The 20,790-nt window shown below is 44.2% G+C and overlaps 1 protein-coding gene across 4 annotated transcripts in view; it reads right to left on the bottom strand.

Moving 5' to 3' along the window:
* Positions 1-303: 303 nt before the first annotated feature.
* ate1 (arginyltransferase 1) overlaps positions 304-20,790 on the bottom strand; it is a 50,985-nt gene continuing 30,498 nt past the window's right edge. For all 4 annotated transcript variants that reach the window (XM_022743981.1, XM_022743984.1, XM_022743983.1 and 1 more), the window contains 2 exons: positions 7,857-7,977; positions 304-1,215 (listed from right to left, as the gene is read on the bottom strand). In XM_022743981.1, coding sequence (XP_022599702.1) covers positions 1,037-1,215; positions 7,857-7,977 — 300 coding nt within the window. In that variant the 3' untranslated portion in view covers positions 304-1,036. The remainder of the gene's footprint in view (positions 1,216-7,856; positions 7,978-20,790) is intronic.

The raw sequence follows: 20,790 nt of genomic DNA, 5'->3' as shown, positions 1-20,790 counted from the left end.
TCGTTCCCTGGCCGAGAGCTGCGCTGCTGTTGACACTCTGTTTGGGGGCCAGAGGCCATTCGCATTTGTGTTCTGCCAGCTCATATATCTAACACCTGTTGCTTGGCCCAGTTCAACAAGTGCAACTCAAGCACTTATCTCTGGGTGTGCTTTGGGAGACATACGCTTACTACCGTATGTGTAAAAATTTACACAGTTTGAGAATCTTGATGATTACTGGCCTACTCCCAGAATCCTGCTGCCGGTGGATTCAGGCGTGTGTTGCATAATTCGCATGCAAAGAAAGTCACAAGTGCAAGCAGGGAATATACAACCCCTTTATTGGTTTAACCAAAATTAACAGTGTCAATATTAAAAGAAAAGCAAATAAAGCTATAAATATAACAGACAAAAACATTGAAAACAATTAGTTCCTTGCTTTAAATAAAAATCTTTACAATGTCGTGCTGTAGCATGAGTCAGTTTGAAGTTCTGGTATGCAATGTAAGCAACCGAAAACCTTTTAGGAAATCACTGGACATTCAAAGGAGAACATGCTCTTCAAGTGGCAACGCTGACAATAATCCAAACCCGTGTCTGTTCAGATGAGAGCTGTCACCTATGTGTGGCTAAATGCTCCTTTTCAACATCATTAGTTAAGTATACAGGATTGAGGATGGTGCAAATAAAATCAAAGTGATGAACAGGTGATATTAAAATAACACACAAGGGTTCTGGTCCCTGTATGGAGTCAAATCAAGCAAAAGGATGCACAAGAGCTAAACTGAGAATAGATGCTGCTGAGTGAAAAAATAAAGTAAATGTAAATGACAGCTCACTGATGCATGAGGGCTGTGGGTGAATGGGTGTATACATACAGTAGATGACCACTGCATTGTTCCATCCTGTGTAGAGTGAAGCAAGGTGAGACTAGAGCAACGGAAAGCACTTTCACAGACAGCGATGAGACAAAATACAGGGACAGAAACAGACAGACAATGCTGGGAGGTGTGTATTCACGTAAATCAAAAAGGTGCAGTGGTGTGTTGCTGTATGTTTAGGCGCGGTACAGCAGGATCCTCTCAGCACAGTCCTGGCCGACCAAGCCGGCGTACTGCTGCACCTCCGTCTCGTCGCTGGAGCTCTTGCGTTTGCGTGAGTAGGCAGCGTAGGGCATGACGGCCCGTCTGTATAGCACCAGCGCTCTTCCAACATCCTTCAGCGCCCGAGCATCTCCTGGACACAAACAGGCACACATGAGAACATAATAAGGACCAGCGTAGACACATCAAGCACAATAAACATTGTCCTTATTTTCCCTCGTTCAGTTGAGTTAACCTCTGAGTGACTTGGCAGGGATACGCCATTATTCCGAGAAGCTGTTGGAGGAGCAGAGAGCATTTTTCCCCCCACAGCACTAATTCCAATATGCCTTAAACCTGAAGTCACGGAGGTGCATGAGCAGGCTAGTTCGTTGGCCTTGTTTATGGAGCCTTGCTCCCTGCTGGCGTGCCAAACTCAGCATCTCATTAGGTCTTGTGTCATGCACTGCCAGCTCCCATCAAACCAGTAAAAGGACTGCTAATCTCAAGTGTGCGTGTTTAGGAGGAGTGAGGAATGGTCGGAGAGTCAGATGGGGGAAAAAAAAAGGCGAAAAACGATGACCCTCGTTCTGACACTAAAACCGCTGCCTCCAAGAGCGAGGGGCAAAGCCAAGAGGACACGCAAGGGGCAGCACAGCGGGGAGTACCAACTGAGCCGACCTAACCCAAATATAGTGCGAGTGGGTCTCAAAATCCATAGTTAGTGCTAATCATCTTCCCAGTCTGAGGAGTCCTTCATTTGCTGTCATTCACTGGAACTTAAGCAGATATCTCATGTCTCTCCAGTGATTTACATCCCAGCTCCACTCACTGTAATTGCCCTCTTAAAATGCTTTAATCTCTCTCGTTAGCTTTTATTCCACGTCTTTTCCAAACATTCGGCTTTTTCTCCCTTTGCAAAATGCCTAAAATGTAAAATTTATATTGTGCCTAAAATGCACATCCCCTACACACTCTGCACATAATATTTCATCCGTTCAGCCTGTCCCGTCTGGAGCAATCTTGGTCTGGCCGAGCTGAGAGGAAGCAGATGAAAATAAACCTGGGGCCAGGCTGTGGAGTGGAGTGGACGAGCTTGCCAGGCCTATGGCGACACATCAGTCAAACAGGAGCGAGTTGGATTTGGTATTAATAGAGCTCAGGGCCTCCTACTCACCACTACCGTTCCCCATGACAACAACCCATGTGGCTCGCAGCTGAGCACCCAGGTGGTACGAATGATGTGAGCGCAAGTTTTTCTGCCTATTTCCGAAAATATTTAGGATGCCGCCAAGTGCCGCCAAATCCAACCACGATCAACCCAATCAACTGGGAAGACGAGATAAGAAAGAGGCAAGCTGCCCAAAAAAAAGTCTTGTCTCTTGCTCCAGATGTTAAATGGATCCCCAGTTTAAAGAGAACTCAAACCCACTCTGACCGGACCCTGAAAATTCCTGAGCTGGATGTGATCAGTTAAATTGTTACAGAACTTAAGTATCACTGAAATGGACAGTGACTAAATCAGGACAGCGGTCAATATTTGGTTCAGGCAAATATAAGTGAATGTCCCCAACAATTCCTTTATCTCTAACTGAAGAGCAAGACAGAGGAAAGAAGAGAGCTGGTATAAACATAAAGCCCTGAAGCTCTTTAGCTCTCACACCCCCATTTCCATCAATATATTTTCATATTTCAACCAAGATTTTCAAGCTACACTGTGGATTCATGTTTTATTTATTAGGCTCATTTCCCTGCTCAGTAATGCCCTAACCACTGCGTTTCCCCCTGTTCTCTACAAACTGCTGAGTCATATAAGTGAAGAATGCTTGATACAAACTTTTAAATGAAGAAAATCAGCAGTATGTTAAGTCTCACCATGTGGGGAAATGGATTTTAAAAGATGCAAACGTGTTATGTAACTTCCACATGTCCATAATTTTGGTCCATGAAGAATTAATGTGTCCTGATGGGATGAAAGTGAAAATATTTAAACGTTGGATGGATGCTTCCTTAATCACTTAAGCAGCCTTCAGTATTAGTGGTACAGTCTCTCCAAGCACTATGTGCCTCATGTTTTTGGATGGACTGCAACAGCGGGGCCAGTCCTATAATTGCGTTTGTGACTGACTGACTGACTGACTGACTGACTGACTGACTGACTGATTGACTGATTGACTGATTGACTGACTGACTGACTGACTGACCAAGTGAAAGCTACCCATAATCCAAAGCAGTGAAGGTCTGAGAACTCCAGAGGAACTACAGTGTGAACAGAAAGAGGAGCTGAAGCGGACCATACAGAGAACTGAGTCCTCTTTCAAATTCGGTCGGTTTCAGAGTCGGTTTACTTTAAGGGACTGAGGACTGAGTTTGGTTTGTTTCAAAAGGACTACATGTGAAAACACCCGAATATTCTGTCGCTTCTAACTTTCTCATCATTTTACAATTAAATAAAGCCAAAATCACAGTCTGTCTATTCATGTGTAGAGTGATTTCATCAAACGTCGCAGCAAATCGAATCACTTGCATGGGAAATTGTGTCCAAACTTTTGACTGTACTGTGTGAGCACAGAGAGAAGGAGAGAAGCAAACAGATAAAGGAGCTGACACCAGGCAGAATGCAAAAAGCCTCCGATATGGTCCAGACATATACTAGGTTTTGAGTTAGTCTTGTTTATCAGTGTGTCGGCCCACTTAAACAACTATTACGCAAAGTTAAGCTTTTCCACTCCAATGCGTGACACTGCTCTGAAGCACCACTGTCCCCTTGTTAAGATATTAAGTAGTGAACATTTCACAGACCACTATGGACAGCAGCATGCAGCTTTAAGACGGTCTATTAATCTTAACAGTAAAACTGAGCAGGGGTCCTATCCCTCTCTCTCTCTCTTACTCAAGGCAATCCAAACATCCGCTGCTCACATAAACAACTTTCCTTTTCTTCTTCACTCACTCTGCCCTCCATCCATGCCCCCCTCCTCATTTTGAGGAGCTGCAGGCGCTGTTTCCGTCAGGCCCACCGGACGTTCAGTGACACGCCGCTCTGAGGTCACAGCTTCTCGGTGTCGGGGTTCAAGGGTCGGGGGGAAGAGGAGTGGTGAGGGTCGGTCAGGGAGTGAGAGGGTCAGGGCCGAGGCTAGGGGCCTTGACACCTCGCCACGCTCCTCTCTCTCTTCCCATCCATCTAAAACTTTCAAAACACTTGCTTAAGACCGGATGCTGGTCAAAGGCAGGCCATCGGGTTATGACCACTCACTATGACCCAGTGTTGCAAACTCAAAACAGGGCTTACTTTTGAAAAGAAAAAGGCCAAAATAGTGGTGTAGTGAGTAAAAAGACTACTCTTTGACTGGAAGACCTGGGTTCAAGCCCCTGTGTTAGCACACATCCGTCCAGCTGACCCTGAATCTCTGTAGCTGACCACGAATTTTGACCCACACAGCAAAGAGAGTGACAAGAGAATTCCTCTGGATTATGAAGGATATTATCATTATTGTTGTTATTAAAATGAGGGAACGGTTCTTCCACAGCGGGAAAAGTGTAGCAGATCCGGACCCAAAAAAAAAAAAAAAAAAAAAAAAAAAAACCTGACTTCTGCATTATAACATAAGAGACAGAGAGGAGTCATATCTGTCTCCCCTCCACTCTCAATGGGAACATTAGTGCATGTCAGGCTAAGGAGCAGAAAGCCCAGCGAAGAGCAGAGCAAAGTGGCTGTGACAGCGAGACAAGATATGAAAGTGTATACTGTAAAAGATAAATATATAGTGGAGAAAGCAAGTGGCTTGGGGGTAATGGGTGTATGCTGTCAGCCTACCACCGTTTAGCCTACCTAATGTTTATGTTAATGTCAATGTTACTGAAAGCACAAAGCACAGGATCTAAAAGTCAATCAGCTTCATGAGAGGTGAATGTATTTGTATGAGAGATGAAAGAGAGACAAACAGAATGGGATCATTTTATTTAAACATTTTTAGATATTTGACTTATTGCGAGTGTAGTGTGTGTGTGTGTATATGAAATATGCATTTTTGTTCATTTTACTTGGCGCCTCCTGGACACACTTAAAGTCCGGGGGCGACTATTTGTGTCACACATTTTTGCAAGTGTTTATTCTACTGAGCGGGCAATGCCCCTACCCCTGTCTCCGCACACTGATTATTAGTGTGTGCGAGAGAAGTTACATATGTGTGGTGTCGTACGTGTGTGTGTGTGTGTGTACATACTGTATAGACATCTGTGAGAGGCCACAACAAGGCCCTCGAGGCCCTCGATGTGTCAGCGGCAGGCATGTAATCAATGCGAGTCAGCTTTGGACAGAGTTGTGTAAACTTTAGATTAGTTGTCTTTACACACCTCATTAGGACAGCTCTGTAACCCGGTCACTCTGACGGTCTTAACGCGACTCCAGCACCCCAGTTCTCATTCACCCCTGGGTGAAGCTTGGAGTTGAAATTAATGGGGGATTTTCAAGGCAGTTTTGGTGAAAACAGACATTTCTTCAACATTCTTTTCTGCCAAGTTGCTTTTTTATTTTTAGATAAAGACCCTTTGCTGTCATTGTTATTTATATGGCTAAATTTAAAGCTAAGTCTAAGCTCTGCCAAGATTTTCAAGGTATATCTCACTATAACTAATCTATCTTTTGTACCAGTAATGAACCCTGTTGATAGGGTTATTGATAAAACTTTAAGGAGTTGTACTTGACAACCAACCTCAAGATAAATGATGATATATAATGCTGAATATTTGTTGATAAAATATCACACATTTTACTTTTGTGGCCACTGCAGCTAAATAAATGAAACTGCAATAGGTAGTTAGTTCATAAAAGATACACAAGAGACTCCGGCACTGTTACATGAAGTCAGGACTTCCCTGGGACTTAAATACAGATTGGAACATGTCTTTATTTAGACCAAAAACAAGCCACACAATACCAATTAGGACTAGCCCACAAGCCTCAACAGTGTGCCATGCTGCTAACCTGATGATGACACAGGGCAGGCTGACCTGGTGACTGACTGACCACTGGGCGTATTTCTGAACAAGACAGAAACCTCCACACCACAGCCAGTCTGGCAGAGGCCACAGTTCAACCCCACAAGCTTGGCAACAGACGTGAGAGCCAACCATCAAGACAGCTAGCACTGAGATATAATGACACTGCGTTTGGATAGCTTGGCCTAAAATAATGTCTGACTCTGTCCAAGATCAACAGTCAAACGCTGGAACGGAGGCACCACAAGAGCCACAGACACACAAACATACACTGGCCACAGTGAAAATGGCACAGTCTGAGACCGCCACTTTGTCCTTAGTAATTTGTGCCTACTCAGGGATTAAGGGTATGATTGACAGGAAAAGGTCAGACCTACCACTGGCTAAGCTGTTAATGGCAATGTTGTAAATGACCGGCCTACTAATGGTCTTTTAAATGCCCTCAATTCTCCTGGGTGTGGTGCTTTCAACACCATTTGAGTCAACAACAAAAGCTAGCCAGAAAATCAAAAAAAGTTGCAGAATCCTCATTTTCTTACAACATGTGTTAAGATTTAGAGTCTTTATAGATGGTGAATTTAATGCCCACATCCCTTAGCTGATCCCACAATCTGTCGCTTACAATACGGGACAGGAGAAATATTTGTTTCATATAAGTTCATCGTGTGTGCTGGTTTTTACCTCTCTGCATGGCACCAAGTCCAAGTATGACCTCACTACATCAAACTCTTAATCCGTCTCTCTACTTTCATGTATTCCTCCTTCGTCCTCCACCTCTCTGTCAACCTGTCTCTCATTTTATTGTACTTCTCTCACTTCTAGTGCCAGCGTACCGCCACCAGCCTCCCTCCCTTTCACTTTCCATTTCTATAAAATCATTTTTTATCAGACGTCCCCCCGCCCTTCCATCTTCTCTTCCATTACCCCCTCTCTTACCCTCCATCTATCGGTCCCTGTCTACTTGACAATCAAATTCTTGTCCTCCCACATCCCCTATTACTGTCTATCAGTGGCCCTTTCCTGTTTGGTGATGCAGATTAATGGGGAATAGTAAACAGGAGATGGCTGGCCCCCGTAAACTCAATCATCCAGGTTACAAGCACTTACAATACCCACAGCATGTGTGTGAATGTTCACCTAAAACCTAACCTAAGGGACAAAAATGCAGAGTCAACACGGGAGGGTGAGCAGAAAGAGATTTAAAACATAGGGAGACAGAAAACGTATCTGGCCATGCACCTCTGCAGAAAAATCATGCAAAAACTCTCCTGTCAAAACTTTTAAACTCACATCAACTCTCCCTGGCCCCGGTCTCTAACCCTGACAGTCCAGGCAATGGGCGTCTGCCAGTCTACCTTCTGAATGCGGTTTATTACCACTGATATCACTATTCATTTAATGACAACATGGACCTTCCATAACGACAGCACTGGCCCTGCTCTGACCACACTGAAGGCTCATGGGGAGAGCAGACTGTGTGATCAGAGCTGCTGGCCCTCCGTCTACCCCTGTTCAACGACTGCACGCTGCCTTGGAGCAGGCCCACGGTTTTCAGTACACCATCACAGTGAAACCGGATCAGATGTTAACACAAGGTTCATGGGTTCATCCAGAACAGCGTGTACGAAGGACTGGAGGATCCAAGACCAAGCTCACAGTAGCAGGACAGTGAGCTAGTAATGTAATGAATGTAGGCAACTGCATGCGAGAGATGTGAGAAAATGCCGTTTCGTTTAAATGACTTATTAAATGACTTACAACACTGTAAATGACTTACAACAGAGCGGAGCGTACCTGCATCAGGATCCTGGTTGAAACGAGCGTAGCGGGAGTTCTCCAGCTGCGGAAGGCATCGCTCTATTGGTACCCAGACATAGGTCTCCGGGCACAGGAGGTCTGAAGGCCGGTACTGCCCCTGGGGAATGAGAACGGGACAGAGAGAAAGGGTTACACCTCCTGCTAAAATGATTCATTATTTATAACCAATAAATCGATCTACATAAAATGTCAACAAGCTTGAAAACTGAGTGTTTTATCAAAGCAAAAATGTCAAACATCAGTTTATCACAACTTCCTGAATGCAAGAACTTTTTAAAACTTTTTAAAAATATTTTGATCAATTCAATATCTTAAGTTTTTTACTGTTTGCCGGACACAACGAGCAACTTGAAGACATCATGTTGAGCATGTTTTTGAGCTTTATTAATGTTTTCATACATTTTATAGACTAATTCATTAATCTAAAACATTGCTGACAAATAATTCAGTGATAAAAAATGATCATTTGTTGCAGTGTCAGTAAAACCATTTTCACACTACGCAAGTGCCGCTTCAGGGTCAAAGGTTTTTGACAAGTTGTAAACTGACCTCAGGGTCAGGAGGAAGGTTGAGACCTGGATCAAACTTTGCTCTGTTTAAGTTCTTTGTTTAAGCGCTATGCTTCTCTCCGGCAGGAGTGTTATGTCGTCTGCAGTGCTGAGCAGGAAATGTAAACACACGAGCATATTGTAAAGTGTGCTTGTGAAATAGGTACAAGTCTGTATTTGACCTAACATTTTGGATGGAAAATAAACCAAGCTGAACAAAAACAGCTGCAGGGCAAAGAAAGAAAAAAACTGAGATGGGGGTTGAATGAACAGAAAGGAGGAGGAGGAGGAAGAGACTCCATTATCAGAGACCTGCGTTCTATCACATGACTCCAAACAAATACAAACTGCTGAGAGAGCTCTGTAAACAAGCAGGCGCCTGCAACAGGCCCGCTGCACTGTCTCATCATACACAATAATATTTATGGTTTGTGAGACACTAAACTGTAGGACAAGGACTCCAGCATTTCATGAGCGCACTTTTTTTTTATATACAACTGAGGTCAAAAAGTGCTGGGTGATTAAACTTACAACAAAAAGAAAAACAAAATTGTCACAAGAAACTCAAAGTAAGCAAGACAAAGGAAATACCAAACCCCTTTAAAAGGCACGCACTCTGACCACGACCCATCTATCAGTCGGCCTTTATGGAAAATATGCAGCCTGCCTTTACATGCAGGATAGGATGCCATGAAAAATTAAAAACAGAAGAATGTGAAGGACACACTGATTGGTCAGGATTTCCCCTCAAGCTGGGGTCCTCATCTAGAGCCATCTTTTTTTTCTCCTCCCCCAATATCAAGTCAAGGGGTAAAAGGTAAAATTAATGCATTCATACAGTCATGCAATAAGCGTACGAGCCCATACCGATGTGAAGGGAAGGCTGTAAAGAGGAAAAAAAAAAGAAGCAATTCAAGAGTGAAGCAAAGGACACAAACATGCTTTAAGTGCTTCTGCTAACAGATGGCTGGAGGTGGAATGCTACAAATCCATAGCTGCAACGGACACACACATTGATGGGATGCTCGCCGTGTCCCAACAACCTACAGCCTTCTACAACTGTCAGCGCAGTCAGCCTGACACTCTCACACTCTACCTCACCTCTATACACTCTTTCAACACTGCAGTGGGACACACCTCTAGATATGCAGAAAACACACACGCACGCACACACGCACGCACACACGCACGCACACACACACACGCATGCACACACACACGCACGCACCTGTTCAGCAGTAGAAACACAGTGAGACACACATACATCCTGCTATAGGCCGCTGAACCCTGACATTATACCTCAACTCAACGTGAATGTGCAGAAAGAGGGAGGAAGGGAGAAACAGAGGTCTGAATTGAGGAGCTAGCCTTTAACGACAAAGAGTGAAAGCAATAGAAGAATGAAAACATGCAAGGACTATTATTCCATGAAGAAAGTTGGTGCATTATTAATAGAAATAAAGAGGATTCCTGATTTCTGTAGGTCTATGTTTTGTTTCTACAATCCACAATGATATATCCAGTCCTTTGCTGTAAAGTTCCAGCAGGAGGAGAGGCCAATCTAACCAAAATGAGACCCAGAGTCTGCTCATGGCTCACACACAATTCCTCAATTCTCCCCTTGAAAAGAAAAAAAAGGGACGCAGAGTGGGATGAAGAGTATGAAAGGACACAGCTATTAGTGGTCTGGACAGAGGAGAGAGAAAAGAAGACAGAAGGAAGAAAAGAAAAAGTTTGACTTGCCACTACCTATCTGTCAGCTTATTTTTTTTTTTATTGGACTGAAAGTAAAGACTGAGTTCACCACTGACTTTCTTTATCTTCCCACTGATTTTTTTTTTTTACTTCCCCCAGTTGGCTTGAAGGGCCTGTAATTCACAGCTGCCCCTGCAGCTTCCTTGGCTCATCTTCAGCTCTGTGTTTTCGGCTTTTGCCTCTGTTTGCTCACAACATCCATCTCTTTATCTAACAGTTACTAATACTGACAGAAGCTGCAGTAATGGTTTCCTGGAACATAGATTCTTGAGAGAGAGGACTGATGAGAAACCAATCAAATAGCTGGAAGTGATAATGCTACTTCTGCAAATCTATGTTGCTGAGTGGCCAGTGATGTAAGGAGGCCATAGGAAGTGATCATGGCCACAAAACCATGTCATAAGGTTTTTTTGTGTGAGTATATATGTGTTTTTTAATGTGTCCACTCATTTCCATTAAGGGCTACCTAGCCACTCGACAGATAACCAAGTTGAGGCTTTCCAGACGAAGGCTTGGTCCTCCTCTCTTCAGTGGCTCTATTCCTCCCTTTCTAAATGCTCAGAGCCTCCCACACCAACCCATCCGTCACCATCCTTCCCTCTCCGTTCCTCGCTCGCAAGTTCAGACGAATGCGGAGGTGATGCCGATAACTGACAAATGCTGAAAGGCTCGTTTAGAGAGACAGAGGGGGAGATAGGGGATGAACAAACGAGTGGAGAAAGAAGGAAACATGTACAAACTTCAGCGGACAGACCTGGCCGCCATCAGAGGTGTGAGAAACGAGATGGAGATAAGAGGTAGACAGGGAGGGACGAGTGAAAATTAGGTACAGATGAGTAAAGGGATGGTATTTAACGTCAATGAGACATAGACTGAGGAGAGGCTTATGGGAGTGATAGGAGCAGTTTCAGTGCCAGTGCTGAGAGAGGATGTTGGAAGCCCGGGATGAAGAGGGAGGGGATTGGAAAGAGACAGAAAAGGGGGGGGGGGGGGGGGGGGGGGTTTGAGATGGAGACAAGAGAAATAAAGCAGATGAGAGGAGAAAATAAAAAGCTACATTCAATAGCAGTCACATAAAGAGTTAGAAACCTAACAAAATGGAAACTGTTAATTTACAAGCGACAGAATGCTCTGCTGTGCAGTGCATATAAATCTAGTGTTTTCCTATGCGTTGGCTAATGAACGTGCGGAGGTCACTGCTTAAAGGAAAGCAATCTTCTTCAGTGCAGATTTCCCAGTGAACTGAACTTTAACAAGGCAAGAGAGGAAAAACTGCTCAACCTCATTTGAATAACAAGATGCTCCAGCGTAAACAATTACACAACCTCAACTCATCAGAGGTAAACAAACACATATCTCCACAGGGCTTGACCCGCAGTTACACAATACTTTGCAGATCTATTATCACTCTGACCACCCTTGGTGACACACACGGCATCGTTCTTTTCAGGCCACACAGACTTCACTCACATACAGATAGCGGCGGGAGCTGCTGTCAGAGCAAACTTTATTACCAACTCATCGACTCCAACACATAGCTGTCACCTTGTTCCTTTCCTTCATTGTGCACCCTTCTCTCCATTTCTGTCTTGTTTTCTCACACATCTCAAGGCAGGGAGGGGATGCCCCAGGCCCCATGCCTATGATTTATACGAAAAGCAATTAATCAGACACATAAATCGAGTTTTTTGCCGCAGCCAAGAAAACCTCATGAAAACCTACACCTCTTTTGCCTTCTGCTTCTTTTCTTCCTCCCTGTCTGACTAGGAAGCAGACATGCGAGTGTTGTCTGTGGAGAGAGGAGACAACTTTCATCAACCGAGACTATCAGCCAGAACCGTGTCGAGCTTGTCCAAAATGGCAGCCAGGTAAAAACTGTGAATCAGCTTATTATCAGTTAAAAAGTTAATTAAAATTTTGCTCCAGTAAAAACAAAGCGTAAGTTTTTACGCCAGTTTTTTTATCACAACACTATCTCTGGAGCAAAGGAAATGATATGTTTACGCTTCTCACAACAACAAAATGGGTTTGTGTGGAACAAACAGAGGATGAACTCTGCCGTTAGCATTTACTTCATTTACTTATAAAGATTCACATTTGAAGCCATTTTTCAAGCAAAAATGTCAAAGATACATTCCCTGGTTTCAGCTTTTTAGAATGTAAAGATTAGCTGCTTTTCTGTTTTATAACATAAATTGAAAATCTTCGGTTTTTAGGACGATTGATCAGATAAAACAATTGAATTCTGATGACAATTTTGGATGAAATTCTGTATAAGAATTTAAGACCAGCAGAATTAGTATCAATTTAAATCACTTTTTAAGGATTTTTACCCTTTGTTATCCTTTGTGCTTTCTCCTGCTTGTGATTACTGTCTTTCATTATTATTCCCTATATAATAAAATACACCAATATGCTCTCATGAAAGAGACCTAAGGTACTATCACATCTTCCATTTGAGGATCTCCCTCATTGTGTTGCAGTCACACCGCAGTATCATGGCTCGAAGTTGTCCTCTCTCATGCTTGGTGGAGGAAAGACCCGAAGCCGGGAGGTGGACTGGTTGTCACAGTGACAGGGTTTCCCTGCCTCCATCTGCATTACTTTACACCCCACATCTGCTGCTGATTTCCTGCTCATATCTCCAGTTGAGTTTTCACCCAGCCTACCGCTCGCTGATGTGTCCCTGTATGTGTGTGTGCACAAGTCAGGCACTGTACAGAAAGTCTAGATGCAGTTTCAATGAGTCTATTCTTGTTAACAGTATCAGTGCAGCTCAAATCTCTTCAGGATGGAGCATTGAGTTATACAATAATCTGCTGGTCAACTGAACACCTACTTCAGTGTGAGACAGAGCGGCTCCAAGAGTGTGACGTAAGGCTGGTTGCAGAATAGATGAGGTCACTAATGTGAGACTCTGTTTGGCTCCGGCAAAAGATATATTATCCAAAAATAACATGCCATACAAAAAGGAGTCTGTTTTATAATATGGGAGGTCAAGCATGAACACAATAGTGAATACGATGTTATGTAGGATTACATATTGCTCAAGCACTCGCAGACAGAAGTGGACATTTGACCCAAACAGACAAATATGGTCACCATGTCGCATTTGTGGTCTCTTCGCAGTACGTTATTCAGCCACTTGTCACCCCGGATCTATCTGGACTCAGTGGGTATACAAAGAGGCCTAGTGTGACCCAGAGCCAAGCAGACCTAACCTAGACCGGCCCAGGCCAGCACTCTGACCCAGGGTCACATTCAGCCAATCTTAGTCAAAAACCAATAAACACAGGCCTTGATCCCTACATCCGTACTCTCTCTCCAACATACAACTCTCACAATGCACCCCCTCTTTGGTCTTTAGACTGTTGAAACACACACATTCTGCCCAGACACGGGGGCATGGCTGGGGGGGCCTCTGGCCGCTGACGGACACATGTAAACAGCGCAGCTCACACAAACACAACTGCAGCTAGACAAATAGCACTAAGAACCAAGCAGGGTGGACAGAGGGACAGCACCAGTGAAAGACATGTCCAAACAAGCTGTATCTCAGAATAGTAGCCCACACAGATGCACTTTCACCACAGTCTGTGACAATATGTACATATGCATTTGTGTGTGTGTGTGTGTGTGTGTGTGTGTGTGTGTGTGTGTGTGTGTGTGTGTGTGTGTGTGTGTGTGTGTGTGTGTGTATTGAGTTATGTGTGCGAGTGCCCTGAACATGTCTGGGGTCTGCGTTTGGGGAGATTTACGCTAACTGCTGCTGTTTAAACACTCGGGGCCCACCAAGGCCTTTTCACCCTACTCAACACATTACCACAGGACGACCTTCAAATAAAGCTTCCAGACTGGTAAGTCTCCCCCTTGGGCCCCTGACAGCCCCCACAATCCACCAAACTCTGTCCCAGCACTCCCTCGCCTGGCTATGCGTCACGGCTCCACGGATGACAGGTTAATGAGGAGAAAATATTTTTACAGGATCGCATTTCGACGGAGCCCTGAGAACCAATGGCAGCGCTTTTATGGGCATCAGCTCACAGACTGGGCACTTTTATCTCTTTATCTCCTCTGGCTTTATGGGCAAGCGAGCTGTTACGCCTGTCTGACACAGACCACAGCTTACTGACTTGCCCCTAATCTTGGTCTTAAAAGCCCACCTCAAACTTCTCACTGCAAGACCAAACCAGAGGCCATCTACCCGCACACTGAATAAATGTCTAGCTGCATTTATGAGACCAGCTCATTCTGTCCAGTGGTGCTTATCAAAAACCTGAATGTATTGCCTTGCCAAAAAGAAACCAGGCGTTTCAGACAAAGTGGCGCAGCTGCAGCAGGTTTGAAAATAAATAGTGGCAAAGTTAATGGCAAGGCAAACACCTCAGGCTGGCAGCTAGAGGGCTCTGGATCAGCTCAGCATGACACCCTCTCTAAACTCTCATTTTCACCCTTGTGACCTTCACACCTCCCCCTAGCTCTTTCCCTCCTGCCACCCGCCTTCACCCATCTCCGTCCTTCCACCAGCAGTACGACTGAATCGTCTGACCTGACCTCTTGAACTATGCTCCCTCAGACCCTCACCCTGTCAGCACTCCTCCTTGGGGGTGCCAAGCAGAGGCTGCCCTCAGACCGTGCTGTAGCCTGTTAATGATTTGTTAAAAACACAACCATGGCAGGACAGAAAGGGGGGGGGGGTGATGAGGCATAAAAGAGAAGCAAAATTATCAAAAACTTTAAACAAATGTTTCTGCTGAGAGGTGCACTGTTGGTGGTCTCCTGTCGAGCTAAATCAAACAACGCTGTTTCTGTCAGAAAGGCTCTAATTTAAGACAGGGGGAGGGGGGAGAACTGGAAGGTAGAGAAAGGGGTATGCTTTAGCTTATAAATTTCACAGAGAGGGAGAAAATGAGCCTGGTTGGGTTTGATCTTATTTTGATGGGCACAGGTTTTGATGGGCACATTGTTGGAAGGTAATGCTCCTGGCATAGCAGAAAAATGCCCTCTAAAAACAAACCTAATATTGCTTCATCTGAGGAAAAGAAACCGGGAAAAAAAAAAAGAAAGAGGTCTAAAGAAACTAAAGTGTGATGATAAAAACGTGAGAAAGGCCGACAGTTTCAACAAGGAACAATGCACTCACCACAGTAACTTTATACCAGCTCTGTTTGAGCCTTGGTGCATCTTAGCATGCAGCTATGAATTGGCGGAACAGGATCAGGGTCTGTAATACCTTTGGACTAAATCAACAAAATGTGTTGCCGTGTTTTATCTCTGAATGAAATCAGTTGAAAGTTTTTTTAGTCCGATCCCTTCTCTATCAATCTTTCATCCCAACCAGCATGGTGGCTGGTTTCTTGAACAGTTGCTGAAAGAAGAATGGAAACAAAAAGAGAAAAAGGGCTGGCTGCACTGTGCCTGGACCTGTAGGACCTGTGAAGCGTAAACCCACCGGTTCCACACAAACACTGGTGTTCGCTGTAAGCTTTTCAGTACGACTCATCAAAGATCCATCAACGGGTTATAACGTTTATGCCGGGAGCAGAACAACAATCAGCAAAATACATAAGAAAGCAAAGCCCTCGCGAACAAACCCAACACTACTGGCGTTGGTACGCAGGCAAACACTCAAACCTCTGTGGGAAACACTCACCTCTAGATGCCTCAAACTCACACACTGTCACTCTTAATCTGCCCAGATGTACAACAAGTGACACATAGAATGTGAGGTCACACACGTACACATAACATACTGTCTGAATGGGCCCCTTCAATGAAAATAACATGCATGCATAGTCCTGATAGCTGTGGCTTGGAGCCTTTTAGCATGTCATAACCTGCCGCTGCGTACCTGGAGAGGAGACGGACTTGTTGAGGGGAAGGCTCATTACATTAACATATGCTGCTGGTTACTGATGGCACTGCGTGAGTGTTGTTTCTCTTCTCGGATCAGCTGTTCAGAACTGATGTGACCGAGCTCAAATTAAATCAGTGAGAAAAAGAATGAGGGGCAGGAGAAACTTTTAGAATCGATCATAACCTAATCATAACATGAGTGTCCAGGTATGCACTTGTGTGTCTTGAGAAAATGAGGTCCGATGTACATGCCTGAGCTGGGAGGCACTTTGTCATGTCTAATGTTGTCATGATAAATAAGCCCATGCAGCAGGTGACAGAAAAGCCTGCAGGCACACACTGATTAAGGCAAATATTAGCATAGCAGCAACGGGAACTGAAACCAACATCAAATTCTTTCATCAGTAGTATCCTAACAAACTTTTCCACACAGTGGCTGCTGACACCTAGATGGATTAATTTCAGGTCCGCTGAATTCAAAAGCTTTGGCCATGTGGAAAACTGCTGGCTGTTGCTAGAGAACTGACCGGCTCTGTGTCACTGTTTGTTGTTTGTCGGCGAGGAGGAGTTGGGTTGAAGGGGAACGGAGGTGCAGCTGCTGCGAAAGGGCTCTTTAAAAGTCAGCGAAGTACCACCGGGAAACGAATAATCCTTTTCATCTTGCCTCCTTTTCTCATTTGGCACACATTTTGTCACTCCTGTTTTTTTTGTTTTTTTTCTCTCTCCATCTGCCCTCTTCCTCCTCCTTTCACTCATTTTGCTCACTCCTTCATTCTTCCTCTCTGTGGAAAATTTAATGGTTTCCTGGGCTCAGAGCGAGACATTCTTTCACTGTGAACAATAATAACAAGAGTAAGAGCCACTTCATGTAACTCTCTCACTCCCTCACCAAGTGGGTAAAACCGGGTATTCTGTGTGTGTGTGTGTGTGTGTGTGTGTGTGTGTGTGCGTGTGTGTATGTGTGTGTATGTGTGTGTATGTGTGTGTACGTGCATGCGTGCATGACACACTTGAAAATTACTTCATGTGTTTGGACCAGGTACTGCAGACTGGTAAAGCCAAGTGGGTGACCGCCTCGTTTGTTATCATCAAAGTCTGCTTATTCACTACTTAAAAGTAACTGACACAGACAAGTGCTCACACATACACACATCTCTGGTGAAGAAATGGAAAATCACTAGAACGTGGCACGGATCTATTACTCTTTGTTCTGTGCAAAATAAAAAAGTGGACATTTAGAAAATGACAGCTAATGAAACTCTAAGTGCGTTAACTGCTGAAGCTGGATGGTGGGGTTACCGGAGGACAAGGGAATAAAATATGGTGTGTAAAACGTGTGAGTTCAAATGTAGGTTAAGGCGGTTGTTTATGGTTTAGCATAAACATCCTAATGCAGATCGTGCCAAGAGCTGAACTCAATCTCAGGTGCTTTAAGAAAATATAAAAGAATATAAACTGCAGCTGCATCCAGATATAGGCCTATTGAAACATGTCTTGATGGTGGCAGAATTTTTACTTAGCATGCAAGTTCTTTCGTCAGGGCGGCCCCCGTCACCGGGCAGATGTACACTTTCAGTGTTTGTTTATATTTGACCATAATCTATCCAAACTAGCTACAAATATGCTGCGTGACATTTCAGGCAAATATCAACAAGCCAGAGAATTTAGCTCTCCACAAACCACAAAGTCTCAGTTACTCTGTCTGAAGTCATGAGAGCGTTTAATTCAGATGACTTTAAGCTACACATGAGAGGCAATGAGAAAAAAAAAAGAAGAATGGCAGGAGGGCCAAGACCTTTGGTCTCATTTAGCCTCCAACAGCTTCACCTTCTGCTCTCTACAGCTCAACATCAGAGGGCCAGGCAGGGCCAGGGAGGGCCAGAGGACCAGGGACATGAGCCAGGGGCAGGATGTCACGTCTAACCCTGAACCCACCAGCCAAACCAGCAAGGCTCTGTGGGACGCTCCGTCCCAGCTTTGAGAACAAAGGAGAGGGTCTGACACTGGCCAGGCAGCGCCCTGTTCCTGGCTGGACTCCAAGTCTTCTAGGACCCTTTAAGGCTGCTCTGCAGGACCATGTCCAGGCTTTGGCACTGCTCAGAAGTTTTCAACCCATCGCACATGGAGCTGTTCCCCTGGGCATGCAGAGATGTGACCTGGCAGAAAGGACTTTCTTCCCAACACAGAAGACAAGAATACACTGAGATGGAAACACAGATAAGAGTCAGTCTCTTAGAATGTAGCGTCACACAGACCAATCTTAACACAAAGGAGCAGCTCAGGTGGAGGCTTAAAAGTGTTACCTTACAATTACTTTTACAAACTCTCCAGTACGTCTATGAACAATGTATGGAGGCACCATAATACCACTTTCACAATGCTGCTGGTATCAGTTACATAAACAATGCAGCTCTATAGCTCCTCAGGGAATGAGAGTACTGTATGAACAATTGTGAAATTCCAATATTTTAGTATTCCTCTAAGTTGTGTTGTGTTAACGAAGGCGTTTTAAGCTTCAACTAAATCGACAGTGATTAGAATCACAGTTCTGAAGTCGAAAGTTTACAGCACAAATGATTTCTCTACAACTTTTCCGTCCAAATTAAAATGGTGAAACAATAAAAAATAAATGATGTTTTTCCCTCTGTTAGTCAATTAGAGAGCTAGCTCCTAAATGATTGTGCTGAAGTATGTCTTTGTTTGCAAGTTGACAATAATACATTCTTTTTGATATTTTATCCATGTTATTTAATTATTTTCCTATTTATTCAAATTTCCAAATATTTCCAAAGTGCTTTTCACTCCCACGTTTTGCGTGTGAAAAGCCCCACCTCATGCACAGAGGGCCCAAATGGAGGGGTTTTTTTTTTTGTTTTCTTTTGTTTTGTTTTTAAATGTATTATCCATATTAGTGTGGACATGGTCTCAGTAAAAGTGATGGGTACAGAGAGTTCCCAAAGAAATGGCAAGTGGAAAGGAGGGGTCGGTGGATAAAATGGAGAGAGGGAGTGGTGTTGAAGGAGTCTGAGTGGTGTCCAGCAGGGTTCAAGTGCTGGTGTTTTGGTCCTTAAAGAGGCAAGCAGCAGGACTGAGCTCCAGAAACCAGTAAACCTCCAACACAATGACAGTGGAGTTTTGGGGCTCCCTATCTTTGAGACTCGAACAATTCCACAGTATGTCTGTGCATTAATGAACTACTCAGGCTCATATGCAAATCAGACAATGGAGCGAGACACTGTGCATGTGCTGAGAGCGTGTTTGAGCGCGGGTGTGTTTCTGTGGGAGTGTGAGAGCCCAAAGGTGGGAACTGGGCAACCTTCTCACCCTTGTTCTGTGTTCCTCCCCAAGGGTAAAATAGGAAGAAGTGGGGAGGCTGCGAACAAGATGCTGCAATGGCAAACACACAAAAACAGATATGGGGGGTTGGGGAGTAAATGCCAGTGCAGGGGGGGGTTAGGTGCTGTGGTAACAGCGTTCTCAGACAGAACAGCGTGATCAAGATTCAACACACAGACACATAAACAGAGCAAACACACTCACATGCATTCCATACACAGACTCCCAAACTGAGAAAATGGGCAAAGCACAATGCAAACTCTAAAGCAAGATGTAAATGGAGAGAAAGGTGTGGCACTTTGCCATAATCCCCAAAAAGACATCACTCTCCCATGGGCAAGAACAAGCTCTGGGAACATCTGAATGAAATGACTGAGAAATAGAGGAATTAGTAGATGAATGAGAGAAAGAACCTTGGCCAAACTAATGGACTTTCTTTCACCGTCCTCCTGAAGCTATAGATCTTTAAGTGGCGTTTGGTGTGAATGTTTGTGTGAGTCGCGGCTCCTGTGTGCGCATGTATATTATGCATTTACTAAAAAAGTTTCCACAGTACATCCACTGTGCTTGTGTAAAAAAAATATGCATACATCTGTGCATGTGTGCCACACACTTCTTGCCTCCGAGTTGATGTTGCGAGCATGACCTCTCGCTCAACCTTTAATGTCTTCAGCAGCCTTATCCTCTCTTCCTTGCCTTTGCCTGTAACTTCCCTCCATCCCCTTTTTTTTCTCTCACGCTCCCTCTGTCGGGATTCACTCCATCGAATCTACTTAAATCTCTCCTTGTTTTTAACCCTCTTAACTTTACTGCGTATGAATCAGCTGTTTAGGCGTAATAACTATTCCATGTACATGCGAGTATATAATACATATGCGTGTTTACGTTGGAGACATAAAAGCTCTCTGACGAACAATATATCTTTAAGGTAAAGCATCTATCATTAACCAACTGTGCTCCTTAATATGCTAATATACTAAGCTGGATACACTTATGGACGGCAACATTCAAGACTGAAATACATGAAAAATTAAGCAGGTGATGTGGAAAACAAAATGAAAAGAACAGAGGTAGGGTCCTGTAAAGGCCTTTGAACCTATGATAACAAAAGTAGAAGAGGAAAAAAGGGGGAAGGACGGTCTTCCTCTTCCTTTATAAACAGGCAGTTGGGACCTTTAATCCCTGACAGAAACCTATATGATGCAAAAGTAATCAGAGGAATGCTACTCTGGTCCAGGAGGACCAGTTCAGGGAGGAGGGGGATAGACTGAGAGAGAGAGAGAGAGAGAGAGAGAGAGAGAGAGAGAGAGATACATAAATAGCGCGGAAGAGCGATCAACACATTTCTTGACACATGACCCTGCAGCATCATCCTGATGTGCCCATAGAACAGCTGAACTTTATCGTCTTTACTC

Source organism: Seriola dumerili, unplaced genomic scaffold, assembly GCF_002260705.1.
Source record: "Seriola dumerili isolate Sdu_G_001 unplaced genomic scaffold, Sdu_1.0 BDQW01000073.1, whole genome shotgun sequence".
In the NCBI taxonomy this organism is placed as follows: Eukaryota; Metazoa; Chordata; class Actinopteri; order Carangiformes; family Carangidae; genus Seriola; species Seriola dumerili.
This window is presented reverse-complemented; position numbering and strand designations above follow the sequence as displayed.